The sequence below is a fragment of the Macrotis lagotis genome, chromosome X (assembly GCF_037893015.1).
Source record: "Macrotis lagotis isolate mMagLag1 chromosome X, bilby.v1.9.chrom.fasta, whole genome shotgun sequence".
In the NCBI taxonomy this organism is placed as follows: Eukaryota; Metazoa; Chordata; class Mammalia; order Peramelemorphia; family Peramelidae; genus Macrotis; species Macrotis lagotis.
Window position 1 is genome coordinate 245,349,068 of NC_133666.1, and position 21,004 is coordinate 245,370,071.

General features: G+C 33.7%; 1 protein-coding gene across 2 annotated transcripts in view; it reads right to left on the minus strand.

Annotated features, from left to right (window-relative positions):
* The window catches only part of CERT1 (ceramide transporter 1), a 154,650-nt gene that overhangs the window by 105,111 nt on the left and 28,535 nt on the right, over positions 1-21,004 (minus strand). For both annotated transcript variants that reach the window (XM_074206844.1, XM_074206845.1), the window contains exon 3: positions 17,691-17,807. In XM_074206844.1, coding sequence (XP_074062945.1) covers positions 17,691-17,807 — 117 coding nt within the window. The remainder of the gene's footprint in view (positions 1-17,690; positions 17,808-21,004) is intronic.

Below are 21,004 nucleotides of genomic sequence, written 5' to 3' on the forward strand. Positions count from 1 at the left end.
GACAGGGGAGCAGGAAACATACCTCTCCTTGGATCATTCCAACTTGGAAGAACTGAAAAGTTAGAGGCCCACACAAACAAGTTCTGAAAACAACTGAACAAAAACCCTGAAGCTTGGGAAAGTGCGCGCTGCACCCTGGAAATAGAGCTTGACTTTAGAATAGAGTTAAAAGTCAAGTAGGCTGGAAAAATAAGCAAACAACAGAAGACAAAGTAAAAACTTCTACATACATATAAACTCCAAGAAAAATATGAATTGGCTTCAGGTCATGGAAGAGCTCAAAATGAATTTTTAAAATCAAGTAAGAGAGAGAGAGAGGAAACTTGAGAAGAGTAAAGTATGTGATGCAAAAAATCATGAAAAGGGGGTCAACAGCTAGGTGAAGGTTGACACAAAAAAATACTAAATAAAAGAGAACCTTAAAAATAACTGCTTAAAATTAGAATTAGACAAATGGAAGTTAATGACTATGAGAAATCAAGAAACAATCAAAATCAACAGAATGAAAAAAATATAAGAAAATGTGAAATATCTCATTGGAAAAATTGACCTGGAAAACAGATCAGGAGAGATCATTTAAAAATTTTTGGATTCACTAAAAACAACAACCAAAAAAAAAAAAGCCTAGACATCTTTCAAGAAATTATCAAGAAAAATTGTCCTCATAATCTAGAAAGAAAGAATAAAATAGAAATTGAAAGAATTGACCAATTACCTCCTGAAAGAGATCTCCAAATGAAAACTCCCAGGAAAATTATAGCTGAATTTCCGAGCTCCCATGTCAAAGAGAAAATATTGCAAACACAATCAGAAAGAAACAATTCAAATATCATGGAGTTAGAATAACATGAGATATAGAAGCTTGCTCATTAAAGGTTTGGAGAATGTAATATTCCAGACAGCAAAGGAGCTACAATTATAACCAAGAATCACCTACCTAGCAAAACTGAATATAATCCTTCAGGAGAAAAAAAAAATGGATATTCTCAATGAAAGAGAAGACTTTTGGGACAGCTAGGTGGCACAGTGGATAAAGCACCAGCCCTGGAGTCAGGAGTACCTGGGTTCAAATCTGGTCTCAGACACTTAATAATTACCTAGCTGTGTGGCCTTGGGCAAGCCACTTAACCCCATTTGTCCTCAAAAACCTTAAAAAACTAAAAGAAAAAGAAGACTTTTAAATATTCCTGATAAAAAAGACCAGAGCTGAATAGTATTTTTATCTTTCAAATACAAAACTCAAGAGAAACCACAAAAAAAAAGGTAAACAGGAAGAGAAATCATTAAGGTTTCAATAAGCTTAAATCTAACATTTCTACACATGGGAAAATGATACTTGTAACTAAATTTTCTCAATACTAGGGTAGTTAGAAGTAGTAAACATGTTATATGGCTCAGATGTATGATGAACCTAATGGAATGATTATCTAAAAAAATAAATAAAATTACAAGGTGAGGAAAAGGGAAAAGGGAGTATGAGAATGGAATAAATTATCTTACATGAAAGCCAAAGAGCTTTTATAGTAGAGAACAAGATGGGGGAGAAGAGGAATGTGTGAAGCTTATTCTCACTGGAATCAACTCAAAGAGGGAAAAACATACACACTAAGTTGAGTACAGAAATCTATCTTACTATATGGGAAAATAGGAAGGGAAGGAAAAGAGAAGGGGAGTGTGGTGTTAGAAGAGAAGGCAGACTAGGGGAGGGAGTAGGAAGCAAAACAATTTTTTAGGATGGACAGGTGCAAGGAGAAAGGATAGGTTAAATGGGGGAAAAGAAGATGAAGGGAAATACATAGTAATCATAATTATAAAAAAAAATTTACAGCAAGTTTTTCTAATCAACCTAATTTGTCAAATATAAAGAGAACTGAGTCAAAATTATAAAAATCAGTTCCATTCCTCAACTAGTCAAAGGATATTATCAAGCAATTTGCAGACAAAGTAATCAAAACTAACATGAAAAAAATGCTCTAAATTACTTATTAAAGAAAAGCAAATTAAAACAACTCTAAAAAGCAGTCCACATGTATCAAATTGGCAAATATGACAGAAAAGGAAAATGACATGTTGGAGTGGATGCAGGAAAATTTGAGATATTGTTAGTGAAGCTACTGATTCGACTATGCTATACAACAATTTGGGCTATAAAACCATGCTTACCCTTTGACCAAGCAATACTACTACTAGATCTATATCCCAAAAAGATAAAATGGAAAAAAGAAACTATATCACAGAAATATTTAGGGCAGCATTCTTAATAGTTGCAAAGAATTAGAAACTGAGAGGATATCCATCAAATGGGGAATGCTGAACAAGTTGTATGTTTGGGATGAACTGAACTTTAACAAATAATGCTTTTAGAAAAACAAAAACTGATTCAAAGCGACAAGAACAGAATGAGGAGAATACTTATACACAGTAATGATATTATATGAAGAACTGTAAATGACTGTTAGTCTCAGTAAATACTAATACATTGCCCCAAGACAATTCTGAAGGACTTATGATGAAAAATGCTATCTACACATCCAGAGAAAAAAGTGATGCAGTCTAAATGAAGGTCAAAGCATACTTTTTCTTTAAATTTTTATTTTTTGGCCTGTATTTTCTTTCACAACATGACTAACTTGATAATATGTTTTCTATGTCTGCACAGGTACAACCTATATCAAATTTCTTGCCACCTCAATGGTAGGGGAGGAAGAGAAGCGAGGGAGAGAGAATTTGCAAATCACAATTTTTAAAAAAGGATTAAATTTTTATTATATTAGCTTGACCTAATCTAACACCTTTTCTTTAACTGGAAAATGAGTGATTTGAATTAAGATTCTCAAAGTCCTGTTAAACTTTATATCTGCCATAAATCATGTAAAAGAGAAAACATCTTAAACCCTATTCTGTCTCCATATGTCTTGTTTAAATATCTTGTGAAGAATGTAAGGCAATGGAAACTGTGGTCCTAAAGGCCATGGATGGCTATCCTAGCAAGTAACAATGGACAAGAAGAGATCCAAGATGCAGTATCAACACCAGAAAGGATAATGATAATGAGTTCAAGAATTCCCATTTGGAAGAGTGTCATGGGGAAGAAGGTAAAAAGAGAACTTCTAACATAGTATAATAGTTCAGAGCAGGTACTTAAAAAACTCTTTCTGATTAAGATGTCTTTTGAATTCCATAGCACTGCCTCCACTTTTAACAACTCAGCAACCAAACTACCTGTACAGGGATTGTAATGCAGTATGATGAATCCTGGCACAGCATTAAGCTCAATAAAACAAGCAGATGGTGTGGCATTAGGAAAGGAGTAGGAGGCTGAGTTTGGCTGAAGATATTACTGATAATAAAAATGTCACTATTGCTACTTTTACTTCACAGCAGAAAAGAGACAACAATCTCCCTCTCTGGAGAGCTTAGAATATCCTGTAGAGTAGATTCTCCAAAAAAATCCTTATCGAAAAAGTAAATTACCAAGTCAGAATAACTACTAAAAGTTTAACTATCACTCCACAGAATGCTAATATTAACAATTCAAAGGTTTCCAATAATAATGCATAATATTGGAATTTGGAAGGTACTATGCCAAATGACATAATAAGTAATTGTTTTCATTTGATTTCCACATAGGAGAGCCAGATGGGAAAAAGCAACTAGAAGGATTGAATGTATAAACAATAAGCATCATGTTTGCTTAGTTAATAATAAACATGCTAATTATTCAGTTCAATTTCTTATTGAAAAGGCAACACTTCCATCTGGAATACATGGCCATACATGAAGTACAGCTTGTAAACCAAAGACCATCATCTCTAAGTGAAAACAAAAACAAAACTCTCTTTCTCTGCTAGTCAGAGTAAAATTGCTTTTACCTTTTTACTGAACTGGGGGAATCTATCTAAACTTGCCTGGAAAATACTATAAAGGAGATAGAAACTACCAAGCATATAAACAAAACCTCAAATAACCAGACCTTGTTGAAAATAAAGAAAAACTACCAATAGTGGCTGAGCAGAACACCCAAATAATTCCCTCTCCAGTAAGATCTGAGTATAACAGGAAAACCCAACAATACACCCAGTCTTAAGGGTGACTGCTATTTGTTGGCTGGCATTAAACAAACTGTTAAGGAAAATTGGGGGGGGGGGGGCACGGGGAAGATTGTCCTTGAAAGCAGGCAAGAGGCACTTGGAATCTAATTTGTCCTAATACCTTGTCCAGACACTCATCAATGAAACAATATTGCAAGAATCCAGAAAGCAGTGCAAGTATTGAAGAACCATAGTAAGGATCACACATAAGACCTACTATAATCAGGAGATTTGGGGAATATATATTCCCAAAGGCATAAGAGATAGGAGTATAATCAAGAATAATTTACCAAAATGGTGTTATATTGATAGACACAAATCCAAGTTCCCAGAAACTTCAAATTTAAGGATTTGGGAATCAGAGAGGGTTTCATAAATATGTTTTGCTCTTCCATAAGATCTAAAACTCAGGTAAAGATTGTCCCTAATTAGGAAAAAAAAACTTAGGAGGGTAATATATAATTATTCCAAGCTGCCAAAACTGTTTTGCTGGGTAGGTGATTCTTAGTTGTAATCCTAGCTCCTTTGCCACCTGGAATATAACATTCCAAGTCCTCTAATCTTTTAATATTGAAACTACTAAATCTTGTGTTATTCTGACAATGGCTCCATGATATTTGAATTGTTTCTTTCTGGTTGCTTGCAACATTATATATGTCAGACTCAGTTTACATATTGATCAGTTTGGTCTGTTTTCTATCTCTCCCCCCCTTTTTTATATACTCATTTCCAGAAAAAATGTCTTTTTGGGTAGAGGAGGTGGGAGTCATATATTAGGAAATAAAAGTGATAGAAAAATTAAAAATGAATTTAAATAACAAAATCCGTTCTATGTTCCATGCTTTCCTTGATGTTTATATTATCTCTTTGGAAAAGTAGAAATTCATCAAATTCAAATGTTTCCAGGGAGACTTTTGTGTGGGGGCAAATTGAGAAACAGAACTATCACAGAGAAGCTTTCAAAACTGAAGTTGAAGGGGCTGTGGGAGGACAAATAAATCAATGTACTACTGGTAGAGCTGTGAAGAAAATCAACTATTCTAAGAGGATTGCTATTTGGTACTATACTCACGAAGACAGTAAACTGGTAATTGTTGAGTGGGTGGAAGATGGTTGGTGGAAAGCTCCTTCCAGATCCTCCATTTAAGGAAAGTGCCCAGGTGGATCTTCCTCTTCATTTCCTACCTGGCTGCATTCCTCTAGATTTCGTTATCCTTCTCTTGGTAGAAGTAGTCTTCTCTTAATAGACTGTAAGCTCCTTAAAGGACAAGGACTATCTTCTGCACCTGCTGTAGCTTAGCACAGAACTGGCACACATATCAGATGCTTAACAAATGTTACAGACTGACTTGGAGGCCACAAGGAAGTACAGTGGATTTAAAAACTGGACCTGGGGTCAGCATGACAAGAGTTCAAATCCAACACTAGTCACTTACAAGATGAAACTCAGGGCAAATAACTTAAATATTTCTTAGCTTTGATTATCTCAACTGTTAAATGAAGAAAATTAAAAGCACCCATGAAAAAGGATTGCTGTGTTGGCCAAATGAAGTAACATTATGTAATGTGCTTCAGAAATCTTAAAGAACTACATAAGTGCTACATATTATTACTATGATTCTATTTAACACTACTAAGCTTATCTAGCAAAAAGAGCAAAGAGGGAAAGGAATCACATGTCTCAAAATATTCATAATAGCATTTTTATCTTGCTGGAGCAAAAAAGAAAAAGAAAACAAAGAAAAAATGAAAGGACAGAAGGAAGAAGAAAAAAATGAAAAATGAAAACTTTTGTGCCTATCAGATGAGGAATGATTAAACAAATGATATATAAATGCAATGGTATCTTAATGTGCCTTAAGAAACGACTGAAGGGAGAGATTCAGAAAAACTTGGGAAGACTAGTAGTACGAATTAATTCAGTGAAATAAACAGAACCAAGAAAGAAATTTCATAACTATAATAGTGAAAAGGAAAATAAGGGAAAGACTACTCAATACTGATGCTAACACCATGCATTCTATTTCATGGAAGAAATATGATAAAATTAATTGCACAGGATGAGTGAGATATATGTTCCAATGCATGGATTTGTTTCTTATTTGTGGATAGCTAGTGATACGAAGATACTAGCATCAAAAAACACAGCACTAAAAAGCTCAGAAGGGGGACAAGAACAAGCAGGGCAGTGTACGAAATACTCTGATAAATTTTAAAAATAGTTAAAATGGAAGCTGTATGTAAGAGAGATTAACAACTGTCTTTGTGGTTTTCTTTTTTCCATTCTTTTTAGTAGAGGAAAACCATGATTTTTGTTAGTGTTAATTTGGTTAATAATATTAAAAATGGGGCACAGAAATGATTGAAATCAATTTGAATGAGCCCAGAATTTAATAATAGATCATGGATTAGTTTTTAAAACCTAAGACTATGGCCTCGGGTGAGCCACTTAACCCCAATGTCTTGCAAAATCCTAAACAAACAAACAAACAAACAAAAACCCTAAGACTATAAGACTTTTGAATGGTGACAGACAAAAACCACACAAAAGTCAAAAGCATGAAGGTATGGCAATCTATCACTGAGGGAAGAATACATACCAATGAGATTAAAACTTACATTTACATAGCCCCTTTAAGGTTTGCAAAATGTTTTCCGAACAATTCTATGGTATTGGTTCAAGACTGTAATTCAGGCCTTCAATTATATACACCATTAATATCCCTATTTGAGAGATCAGAAAATTAGGATCTAAGAGACTGGCTAACAACTTGCTCACAATCATTCAGTCACAATTCGTTCTCTGGATACAGATAGTATTCTCCATCGCATATACTCCCAAATTGTGCCTGATTGTTGCACTGGTGGAGTGAGCAAGTCCAGATCATCACCCTCATGTTGCTGTTAGGGTTGTACAATGTTCTGTTTCTGCTCATCTTGCTCAGCATTAGTTCATGCAAATCCTTCCAGGCATCCCTGAATTCCCATCCCTCCAGGTGAAATGCTGAAATTTTAAAACAATCTCCTATTCATATAATTTTCTATTTGCCCTTTGCTTGTTTTTTAACCCTCTATTACCTGTCCATTCCCCCAACTTGATTCCTATATTTAAAGACCTATCGTATAAGCCAACAAATACATGTTTCCTTGTCCAAAAGTGATACTAGTGATACTTTGTCACAGTACCATTCTACTTTATAATTTCTCAGTAAAGATTCATTTCTGATGAGATTATTCCCTTCTTTCTCCTACCAACCTTTTGTGAGGCTGGTACAACCTATTAGCTTCTAGTTATAAAAACAAACATCAAAAGTCACTTAAAGGCTAATCACAAAAAGAATGTAACAAGTCAGTGAAGTAGCATAATGGATAGAAGGCTGGACCTGGAGGCAGGAGATTTATGTACAAGTTCTCCTTTAGACACTTCTGTAGCCCCAGACAAGTCATAAAAATTTTATGTGCTTTTGATTCCTGATCTGTAATACTGGAATGATAGAACACTTACCTTACAGAATTGTAGTTGAGGATTAAATAAGATATTTGTAAAGTCCTTTACAAACCTTACAGCACTCTTATAAATGCTACTATTTATTAAGAATGTTGCTAAAGCAACTTGAATTAATAAATAGCTTCCTATTCAGTAGCTATTATTGAGAATATTTGTAAAAATGCTTTGTAGTAGGAAATCTATTTCTAAAGATTATTGAGCAAAAGCAGTTGAAAATAATTATTGGAAGTATGATGCCAATGTTTTGATAAAAAAATCAATTCAAAATAGTCTTGAGCTTCACAGCTATAGATTAGGAATATGAATAAAATCCTTCTACAATATCCACTGATGAGATTTCTAGACATAATAATCCTAATGTTAAAATTTAGCAATTGAACCAAGGAAGAGGTAGGGGAAAAATTGAGAAGTATCTAAGTCTAATCTTGAAAGAGAGGCAGGTGTGCCAAGTGCAGGAAGAATCTCACCTAGAATGTGGGAAGACATTGGTCCCATTATTCTTTTAGGCGTATTGGTTTTCACTTTCACTGTAGATGAGGGGTGCTTCCCTACTCCCCACCAGCCCAGGATGACCCATGATGGCAGCAGCAGCTAGGGGAATGAGTCTCTTGGCTTGCATCATCAAGTCTTCAGTTTTGTCACGGCACCTTCCTTTCTTCTTTCATCTTGATTCTGTCTTGCCCTATAATACCACCCTGACGAAATTATTTCAGATATACCCCTTGCAACCAAGCTAAAAAGCATTTATTAAATACCTGTGCTAAATACTTACGATATAAGGAATGAGAAAACAGTCTTTATTTTTCAGAGGTTCACAGTATGATGAGAGAAATAACATGAAACTACTATGTACAAACAGTAAAAGAAAATAGAGATAATTGATAGAAGAAATACAGTAAGTCAGGGAAATCAAGAGGAGGAAATGAGGGGAAAAAGCTAGAGTCAGCAGATGGGGTGTTTTAGGTGAAGGGAAAGAAGACCAGAAAGAGACTGGAAGGGTGGCTAGGTGGTGCAGTGGATAGAGCACTGGCCCTAGAGTCAGGATTACTTGAGTTCAAATCAGGCCTCAGACACTTAATAATTACCTAGCTGTATGGCCTTGGGCAAGCCACTTAACCCCACTGCCTAGCAAAAACAAAAACAAAAACAAAAAACAAAAAAAAAAAAAAAAAGAAAGAGATTGGAGTGCCAAGTACACAGATGAGTAAAATATGAGATTAGGTTAAGAAAGACTTTGAACACTCAATAAGATTTTATAGTTGACCCTGGAAGTGATAAGGAAACCATGACTGGAATACCATGTGGGGACTGGGGGGAGTATCATAAACTTGAGATTTGGGAAGATTAATTTGACACCTAATTGGAGAATAATCTGATAGGATGTAGTTACACTTTTGCCAAAAGCCTTAAAAGCATTTTCCTAATGCCTTTTCACTTAGCACAAAATAAAGTCTACTTTATCATTATCCCTAACTCACAGTGGTTGCTACATGTATACAATCAAAACCTTCCAAAAGATAGAAAATTCTAAAACAAAAGTTTTCAAAATAGTTGTGCAGTATCAGTATTATTTTCTTTAAAGGAGTGTGCCCTACTATGTGAGAGATACATATCAAAGTATCTGGCCTAATTACTCACATTAAAAAAGTGATATCAACTTCACTATTTAAACTAGTATACATAATACAAAATTAATTTTAAGCAAAGGTAAAGTAGATAGGCAAACAAAGAATCTTGGGGTAGCTATTATGAAATTTACCAAAACTGTAGGTGATCAAAGCTGGCAAAACAGAGTGTGATTTTATATAACTGACATTTAAAACCTGTTATGGAATAACAGCTAAATTCAGCCACAAAACCTTTAGTAACAGTTTTCCTTAGAAACAGGCTAGATCTAATGAGTTTGAGTCGAAGCAAATTATGAAAAGAAAGGGAAATCTTTAGTATCTACTTCAAAATCACAAGTATCTCCTAAAAATGGAACTATAAAGCTAGTGGGTTCACCAAGTTCTACAAAAGTTAAGGAGAACAGCAAACAAGCTTTAAAAAATTATCAAAAGTCCTTAGCAATATTGAAATGGTTCAATAAATCAATCTTACCTTCATAAACTTTACTCAGAGGTAGAAATCTTTACAATTTGATTCTTCAAGTTGGTAATTACTTTAATCCTCATGTAATACAATAAAGAAGATTAATACAAACTATGGATTATCCTGAGGCATACAAACCAATTAATATTGATGTCTATAGAAACATTAGCTAGGAAAGACTCTGATACTAAGAATTACTCTAATTAATTCCAATGTATTAAAATTATAATTTAACTTAATAACCAAATATGAGCATAATGCAAGTGTGTTATAACCAGAAGAATTACCAGGATTTATTCAAGTTGTTAAGAGGAATTTCACTGGAATGCCTAACTTCTCTCAAGTGTCACCTCCTTATAGAAGACTTTCCTGATTATCCAAGTTGTTAGTGTCCTTCTCTCATCAGTTTATTTTGTCTATTTTCTATATTTACTTATCAGTGCACAGGCTGAACTGCCCTAATAAAATGTAAATTCCTTGAAGGCAGAGGTCATCATTTTCTTACATTTGTATCTCCAGCATACCACACAGCACATGACATATTGTAATTGCAATAAATGCCTATTGATTGATTTTCAGCAAAATATCTTAAAAGTTAAGATATTTAAATTTTTTCAATAATTTTAAACTACTTGATTCTAACCAAGTCTTTAGGACCAGATTTTGTTTATTTTTCTCTTTGTAAACGCAAACTGCTTAGTCTGAATCAGTACAAGACACAGTAAGAGCAATACTGTATGGTCATCACTTGTGAATTCCAAAGGACTCATGATGAAAAAATGCTATCCATATCCAGAGGAAAAATGTATGGAGTCTGAATGCAGATTGAAGAATGTTATTTTTCATTTTCTGTACTTTTCCCCCCTCCCTTTGAGTGTCTTCTTTTACAACATGACTAATATGGATAACATGTTTTTCATGACTTAATATGTATAAACTACAAATTGCTAACCATCTTACAGAGGAAGGTGAGGGAGAAAGGGAGAAAATAAGAAATCAAAAATTAAAAACAAATATTAAAAATTGTCTTTAAATCAAAAAAAGGGGAAAGAACATATATTTGTGTGTGTGTGTGTGTGTGTGTGTGTGTGTACAAAAATAATTGTAGGAACTCTTTATGGTGGCTGAGAATTGGAAATCAAAGGGATGTCAATAAAGTAGGGAATGGCTAAGCTATAGCATATGATTGTAATGTAACATTATTATTCTATAAGAAATAATAAGCAGGATGATTTCAGAAAAACCTAGAAAGACTTATGTGTTACATAGGAAAATGAACAGAACCTGAAGAACATTTGTACAGAGTAACAGTAACATTATTTGATAAGAATTATGAGTGACTTAAATTATTTTTTGCCAATACAATGAACCATGACAATCCCAAAGGTCTGATGAAGCAAACAATCTGACTACAGAGAAAGAATGAGTATTATCTGAATATAGATTGAAGTATGCTATTTTTACTTTCTTTTTTCTTTTATTCAAATCTTATTTTTCTAAAATGATCAATATGAAAATATTTTAAATAACTGCACATGTTGAACCTATATCTGATTGCTTATCATCTCAGGGGCAGGGGAAGGACAATAAGGGAAGAGACAATTTAAAATCAAAACTCTGAATAAAAATGTTTTTTAAAAAAGTAATATAGCAAAAAAAAATCTACATGTAACTGGGGAAGAAATAAAATATTAAAAATTATCAGTAAGAAAGCTATAAAAGAGTCTAATGCTAACAACCAACCATATCATACCATACACTAATTTGACAAACAATAATTGCAAAGCAGCCTTGAAGATACACAAGAAATATGATTCTGTTAACCAAAGTTAATGGAGTAGTAGTGGTGATAATGATGTTAAATAATACACCCAATGTACATTTATCTAGTTTTCACATATTCTTCTCATTCCTACCTACTCCAATCTCATATTTTATTTGCTCCTCAAAATACATAAGACAATAAAAATTATTACCCCTTTAAATCCAAAAATATGTTAAAAATATTTGGTGATATTATTTCTTAGTGCGAATAACAAACACTATAAACATTACTAAAGGATGACTTAGAATAAAGATCAAGGTAATAGAACCCGAAAAAAAAAAAAAAGCATTTTTTATAAGACCTTCCTTCCTCTGTGCTATTACACAGATGTTATAAGTAATCATACTTCTGCTACAGTCTTTATTGTATATTATATGCATACTTTCATAAAAAGGTGAAAGAGCAAAAGCAATTATATCACAAAGCAAGAGCTTTTAAATTATTCTAGAAAATTAGTTTCAGTAAATAAGCAATTAAGAGAAAAAATGGGGGAGGCTAGGTGGCGCAGTGGATAGAACACTGGCCCTGGAGTCAGGAGTACCTGAGTTCAAGTCCAGCCTCAGACAATAATTACCTAGCTGTGTGGCCTTGGGCAAGCTACTTAACCCCATTTGCCTTGCAAAAACCTTAAAAAAAAAAAAGAGAGAGAAAGAGAGAGAGAAATATCATCTACTGTGCAAAGGTTTTCAAAGATGCAAGAGAGAGCATCAGATTTGGAACACATAAAATACTGAAGCAGAGAAGAGTCTGATATATCAGAGAAACAAAAGATTTGCCAATCCTTTTTCTAAAGTGGAGATTTTATTCAAAAAAATTTTTTTGAAAGCAAATGGGGTTAAGTGGTCAAATTTTTAATTTTTTTCTTTCTTTTGTTTAGTTATCTACTTTTTCTCTTTAGTTAAATGGTTGATTCAAATTTTCTTCTCTTGTCTCCTAAGGATTGTGTGTGTGTGTGTGTGTGTGTGTGTGTATATTTTCCTTTTATATTTTGAAAATATTTTTTCAATTATCATACTTTCACTTTTTCTCCTTCTACCCTTCCTGCTTCTACTGGGAAAGAAGTTACATATCACATAAATATATTTTAAAAAATAATAATGAAAATCCCACACTGACCTTGCCTAAAGGATACTTTATTCATTCTGTAACATTAGTCCCTCACTGTCATGAGGAATCACATTTGAACACTGCATTGATCAGAGTTCTTAAATATTCCAGAATTGCTCATTATTACTATATTGATATTATAGTATAAATTGTTCTCTTGTTTCTGTATACATCAATCTAAATCAATTCATTCTAGTCTTTCCAGGTTTCAATAACACTCTTTATTAATTTCTTACAGTACAATAGTGTTTCATTACACTCATATATGATAATTTGGTTATTCCCTACCTACTCTTTTTGATTTCTTTGCCAGTATCAAAAAGAACAAGTATAAAAATTTCTCTACACAACGGACTTTTTAGTATGTCTTTGATCTTGTAGAGCTATAGGCCTAGTAGTGCTCTCTGGAGCACTCTCTACCATTTCTGAGTGACAATTGCTCCGAAGAGGTTACAGTTCTCTTCATTTTGGACAGAATGTCATCCATGGAACCATAACACTTGCTCAAAAAAAGTGGTCTTCCCAATGCATCAACTCCTTCTATATTACATTCAGAGTATGAGTCTCACTTCCAACTGCAGGACTATTATTATCTTTCCCCTAATTTCAGCAGGATCTATTCCTACCATCTTGGGTTGAGATCACTTCATGTCCCCAGTTTCAAACACTTCCTTTTTTGCTACATCATCCATTCTCTTTTTAGCTCCTTTTTTAAAACTAAGACTATATAGTAGTCAATAGCTGAATTCCTTTACTCTTTTGAGATATACTAGTCCATTCCCTTTTGCATTATATAATAGGGGCAAAATAATTTTGTGCTATTTGAATTTTTTCTCCTTTGTATTTGAAAGTCTTTCTCCTGGCTGCAAAATCTGTTGTTACTAAAACTGTTAGATGATTATTTCTGCTTGTTTGTTTTTCTTCTATATAAGACTCTTCTCTCCTCTTTTGCATCTTTAAAAAACTCCCTAGTAGGTAACTTTTTTTTTCTTAATCTGCTAATTCATTTTAAAACTTAATCTTTGAGAGCTAAGAATTCTGACATCAGTCCCATTGTAATTCAGAGTATGATTCCCCACTGTTCTTTTGTAGATTTCATTTTTCTTTTGAACCACTTGTATTTTTTTATTCTTGTGTTAGAATTTCTTGGGATTACATAAGGTTCTGGGTTTCATGAAGTCCTGGTTGATTTTGCCCTCTATTTATTGAGAGCTCTGTATTCTCTTTCAACATTTAATAATAATCCTTTCTTATAGTTTAAAGAGATTCCATTGATTTATCTGCTTGTGCTATGATTTCAACTGAGTTTTCTTCCACTTGAAATCTTTAGGATTTCAGGTTTTTTAGTTTTGTTTTGTTTATATTCATCTGGTAACTCATTTTTTGATTCTTTTCCCATTGACAATGGGTACAATTCTGGGGAAAGACTGCAAAGTTTATCTCTTTCTCCCACAACAGGAATTTATGATTTCTTGACCTGGCTCTAAATAGTTTCTGGGGAACAGAAAAAAACTGACTCTAGCTGGACCCCTTTTCCTTCAGCCTCAGACATTAGCCCTCTGCCATTGGGTTTATTCCTTTTTTTTTTCCTATGGCTGGATTCAGTAACTACTTTTCATAAGGTTAGGGTAGGGTAGGGAAAATGTTCCAGAAACAATCACTGCTGCATAGGAGGTCCTTAGGCTTGAGGTAGCTTCAGGCAAAGTACCATGTTCCCTACTCCAGGACACTGGCAAAATTACTGACAGCTGTTCATTAACAGTGTGAAGGGGTAGGGAGGGGGTAAGAAATGGCAATAGACTATGGCAGAAGGAAATCCCAAGTGTGAGTCCTAGGCACAAACTAGTAGACTGCTCTATGTCTATTATGAGATAAAGAGTTTCAAGAAAAATTCAAGAATTTTCTGCCAGTTAAGTAAAAAAGAAAAAACAGTAGATGTAAGATTAAAGGACTTCAAAGGCTACAGAAAAGAACATGGTTTTTGATATACTTTATAATTTAAACAAGTACCAAAAAAAAAAAAGATAGCTTATGAGTCAGCTAAGTGGAGCAGTAGATAGAGCACTGGCCCTAGAGCCAGGAAGATCTGAGTTCATATCAGAACTCAGACACGTAATTATTACCTAGCTGTGTAACCTTGGGCAAGTCACCTAACCCCATTGACTTGCAGAAACCAAAACCCGAACCCAAACAAATTTTAGCTATAATTCAAACAAGTATAGCAGAGATACTTATTAACACTTTCTTCACCCCCCCCCAATAAAGCTGACTGAAACCCTGAACTGAGATCAATGCTATTTTGGTTTCAAAACTTTTAAGTCCTACTAGCATATTATCTTATGGAACAAGTCAAATCTGACATATGACAATTATCAGTAAATTGCATTCAATGAAACAACATAAAATAAAGTAAATCAAGGATATAAAGTAAGCAACATTTTTGGTACCTTCTAACCTAAGAAGAAGCAAAACAGAGCCCAGTCACATAATATTGGTATCACCTGTCAGCAAGAGTAAAATTTGGGAGCACTAGACTCTCAACATAGCCTTCTTCCAAGATACTCTCTTCCTTGAAGGATGTAACATTTTGAGCCTTCCAGGAGGTTAAGCACCTTTCATGGCAGCATGTGACAAATTGTTGTTAAAATTAGCAATTAAAATAAACTATAGAGAGAATTGAGACCACTTCTGATAATTTCTCTCTCTTCTTTATGATTTCCCTATGTCTCAGTTATCCAGAAGATTTTCCCCAGCACTTCACACCTCCTTAAGAGACTCCTCACACTAAACTCATGTTCAGGGGATGCAGTACTTCAGCCAGAAGCAGACATACCCTCCTACATAAGGATGTAGAGCAGCAGGCATAACAAGAGTAGTGACAGACTAGAAAACAAATTGTTAAAAGGAAAGAGTATAATAAAATCAAAGTGCAAGGGATGCAATGAGGAGAGGGGCATAATCAAAGTAATAGGAGATAAATCAGGGGAAAAATCTTCAAGAGTTGCTGTAATAAGACAGGGAGTACTGAAATGATAACAACTCAGGCAGGATATGAGTACTGATACTAATGTTTAAGGATGAGGGAGATGCTGGTGTCAGGAAAGGTGGTAAGATTTAAAGGAACTAGTTATGGGGAGAAAAGGATATTAATAAAAAAAATTACTCTCAAGATTATAGCTTTGTAATTAATAGAAAATCCACATTCTAACTGAAGGCAAAATTTAAGGATGGTAGATATGAGCCTAGGAGGCAAAAATCTCTGTAGAGCAAAAGAACAAAGAAGCAATGCCAGAGTCCCCGAGAATTCCCAAAGCCAGCAAGAATTGCATTGATGGGAATCCATGTATCAATAATTGCACAAGAAAAGATCCTACTAAGAATTTTATGTTGACTTATGCTGGTGGATATAACCTGTAAATCAATAATATATTCTCACTGGAAGTAAAGAGATTTTTTTTCCAATTTTGTCTTTCTATGCTCTGAACTGAACACAGTGCCTTGTACATAAAAGGTAATTAATGGATGATAAACTGAATTAAACTGAATTAGCTTCACCAGAAATATGTGAAAAAATGGCTATCATTCTAAAATATTAAAGTGAAAGAAGCTAAACTTACAAAAGGCTAAGGTTTCTAAATATTATCATGCTAGAGGCAGTGTTAAATATAGAAAAATTCAGAGCAACATCAATCAACAAACATTTATGAAGCATCTATGTGCCAGGTAATGTGCAAGGCTGGAGAATCAAATACCAAAAAAATAAAACAATTTATCCTTTCAAGGATGTTATAGTTTATTGAAGCATGGAAGAATTATATGAAGTAATGCAGAATAAAGAAGGAAGAACTGGGAAAAACCATGCACTCAATTACATTACAAATGTAAACCAAAAGAACTAACAAAGAACCTGAACACTGTGTTATTATGATAACAAGAGATGAGAAAATGCAGCTCTTTCCTTTTTGTTGAGAATCTGGATGTAGAATGATGTCAGATATGGTTGATGTGCTATTTACTGAACTTTTTAAAAAAATCCTTATTCCAAAGAAATGCTAGTTGAATAGGGGATTGGGAGGACAAATTAGAGGACACAAATGGAACATAAAAATCAAGACATCAATAAAATTGTTTAACATGTGTTTGAGTAGGTGGGTTCTAAAAGGCAAAAATATAATAAAAGATCAAATTAAGTAGGGGAAGAATGAAAATTACTCCTAATATGTTATAATTCCCTTCTGGTTTTACTGAGCTTGAAGGGATTTTAAAGAAGTAGTAATATAAGAAAAGTTTACACAGAAGAACTGGTTCTTTAAAGTAAAAGAAAAGACAAGTCTTTAAAAGCACTATATTCACCAGCAGAAGATAGAGCAATGGCCCTGGAGTCAGGAAGACCTGAGTTCAAATTTGACATCAGACCTTGGGTAAGTCATTTAACTCCTTTGTCTTGCCAAAATAAAAAAATAAAAAAAGCACTGTTTTGAGGATATGGAAATAAATCTGTTTCAATATAGTAATATCTCCAGATTGTATTTAAAATTTTATAGGGGAAAATAGATGGAAGATCTGTCTCTCCTTGTATTCTTCTATCCTTTTCTAGCTTTCCAGCTTCTGGAGAGCCTCCATACTTGAATGCTTGTCAGCTTCCAATGCTTTTTCAAATTCCAGACTTTATTGTAATCTCTTCATCCAATTCTTTCCTCCATGACTTTCTTCTCAAGATTCTTAGGTCTATTCATTCTAGGCACCACTCACAAAATGGTCTCACCAAAATCTCAAAAAATTATTCAATACTGAATAATAGTGATGATAATGGGCATCCTTTTAGAAAGATACTACTTATTTTAAGGAAAATACTGCATGAAATTAGAAAAAAAAAGTTTTGTTGAAAACAAAAATTAAATTTACATGGAAGGTTTTAGGCATATCTATTGTATTAAGTAAGATATACTTTGTTTCATTAATCCCCCTCTCCCCGAAATTCAGTTATCTGATATCCTTTAAAATTAGGAAATTCCTTCTTCCTTCTCTAATATTAATCTTTCCAATACAAAACAATAAAGACTCATACCTTGTGTTGTTCAATAGCATCTATCCATTGTTGTCTATGATCTGGATCCTGAGCTCGTAGATACCAGACACTATCATTTACACTAATATCAAATCGGCATTCATCAAAATCATGAGGCTGTAGAGGAAAAAACAGGGAGTGAAAATCAAAATTTATTAAGTAGTACTATGCTTCATATACTAAGATGAGAAATTAATTTGAAAATTTGTACCAGCATAAATAATTTGTGCTAAGTGCTCTTGATTAAGGTACTATACAAGAATGAAAAATATAAAAACTCAACTCTAATTTCTGCCAATTAACTGTTTTGCTATCTGCTGACTTCCAATTATAAAACAGGTTTGCAATACTTGTTCTCCTGACTCAGCTTCTCCAATTATATCTAGTTTCACTCTGTTACAACAACTTATTGTTCTTTTCTTTTCAGCTAGTCAGTGAAGTTAAGTGGTTTGCTCAAGGTCATACAGCTGTGAGTTTTAAGTTTCTGTGGCTAGATTTGAACTTAGGTCTTCCTGACACCAAGGCTGGTGCTCTCTCTTAATGCATCGCCTTGCTGCCCCCTCTCCAACTTAAGTGTTTTAAAAAAGTATTCTACAAATCGTTCTCCAATTGATAAATGGTCAAAGGTTATGAAAAGGCAGTTTTCAGATGAAGAAATTAAAACTATCTATATGAATAGGAAAAAATTTTCCAAACTATTATTGATTAGAGAAATGCAAATTAAAACAACTCTGAGGTATCACCTCACACCCAAATTGGCTAAGATGACAAATAAAGGAAAAAACTCAATGTTAGAGAGAATGTGGAAAACTGGGACACTAATGCTCTGTTGGTGAAGCTGTGAACTGGTCCAGCCTTTCTGGAGAGCAATTTAGAAAACTATGCCCAAAGGGCAATAAAACTGTGTGTACCTTTTGAGCAGCAATACCACTACCAGGTCTATTATCAAAAACATTATAAAAAAAAAAAGATTCACATGTACAAAAATATTTATAGAAGTTCTTTTTGTAGTGGCAAAGAATTGGAAATCGAGGGGATGCCCAGCAATTGGGGAATGAATGAACAAGCTGTGACTACTATTGTTCTGTAAGAAATAACAAGTGCTTGGACTTTAAAACAGCTTGAAAAAACTTGCATGAACTTTTGCAGAATCAGGAGAACTTTGTACACATTAACAGTAAACACTGTGAGATAGATCAACATTATGATAGATACAGCTCCTTTTCAAAAGTTCAATAGTCAAAGAAAACCCTGAGGGATTATTATGAAAAATGACATCCATATCCAGAAACAAAACAAAACAAAACAAAACAAAACAAAACTCTCTGGAGTCTGAATGCATAGCAAAGCATACTATGTTCACTTTTAAAAACTTCCTTTATGTCTTTCTTTCTTTTTCATGTTTTTTTCCCTTAGCTCTTAATTTTCTTTCATAACATCACAAATATGTTAATCCTGATTTTACAACTTTTACTAGGATTGCCATGAGGAGGAAGGAAGGAAAGGAGGGGAGTAGAAAAATGTGGAACTTGTAAACTGCCAAACTGATTAAATGCTGAAAACTCCCTTTGCATGGAAATGGGAAAAAAATTAAATAAAAAAACCAAGTATTTTGAACTTGCTAAATAGAGTAGTTAATAGTCACATGATTTTTAAAGAACAGAAATAAAAAGATTTCCTGACAAAATGACTACTTGAATGGAAGGCAGCCTGTCTAGAACTTATAACAACTGTAGCAAAACAATGAAGTTTCCGACTAGCCCAAATAATGAATGAGCAATAAATCCAATGAAAAACTACAGAAAATGACTTCTTCTGCCCCAGAATTGCACATACAAAAAAATCAATTAGAAGTCATTGAGCAATAGGAAAGCCTTTTCTGTCATACTTCCTTGTTACTCCCAACCCTCCCCATTACTAGCCAGAGTCACTGAGAATTTTTTAGGTTGAAAAACTCTGAGAAGCTCAGAGGTGAGGCAAGAGCAGAAGGGTACTATAAGAAAACAGGGAGGTAAGGTAATCACAAAGTCCCAAGGGTATAAAAAGTCTTTTAATACTTTTAATACTTTGTCTTGAGACAACTATAGAGAGGGTTCTGAAGGTCCAGTCGTCTGAATCTCCAAGATTAGGGGGATAGGAGGGTAAGGGAAAGTTGGTCAGAGTAAAAACCCCAGGATACCTTGTAAGACCAAGTAGATTGGTCCTTTCACCCTGTCCCAAAAAGTTGAAGGGAGTAGAATCTATCCTTCACACAGATATACAATTCAGGAATTAAATCTGAAAAGATGAGATGATGGAAAAAAAAATTGACCGGTATCAAAAACTTATAGACTTAGATATCCTCTGAAAGAAGAGGGTATAACCCTGAAATAACTCAAGGAGAGACTCTAAGTAAAAAAAAAATGAATTTTTCAACAAGGACTACATAAATATTTAAATGAAATAAAGACATAAAATGAATAACTTAGAAGATAAAGGGGTATCCCTCAGTCAAGAAATACTGTTAACAAACCAAATCACAGACTCCATGAGACCACAAGAAATAAAACTATTAGTTTCTTAAAAAATTCATGATTTTTAGAAAAGTTCGGATAATATATTTCAAGAAATTATATATCACTAAAAAGATTTTGCACAAAAAATGTAGGAAAGTGGGAAAATTTTTCACAATAAGTTTGTTTTGTTAAGTCTCATTTCTCAAATAGAGAACTGAATTAAATTTATAAAAATTGTGAGTCATTCTCAAACTGATAAATGGACAAAGGATATCAATAGGAAGTTTTCAAAAGAAAAAATCAAAGTTATTTATAATTCTATGAAAAAATGTTCTAAATCAGTATTCATTGGAGGAATGAAAATTAAAATAACAATGAGGTTCCACCTCCCACCTATCAGATTAGCAATTTACTATATATCTTGGATAGCATACTTTTTTCTTTTAATTTTTTGCAAGGCAATGGGGTTAAGTGGCTTGCCCAAGGCCACACAGGTAGGTAATTATTGTCTGAGGCTGGATTTGAAGTCCCGTAATCCTGACTCCAAGGCCAGTGCTTTATCCACTGTGCCACCTAGCCACAGAAATTTGCTACAAATCTACAACTTCCTATCCTCTAACTATAGCATGGATGTCCAATCTTATAGCTCCTCTAGGCCACATCTCCCAACAAAAACTTGTCAGGGGGCACAAACAGAATTTAATATTTATTTGATACTACAATGTAACCCATATTACCAATAAGCACAATAATAAAATGTAATAAAGCATAATAATAAAAATGAGTATAATAAAACATTTACTATTTTATAAATTGAAA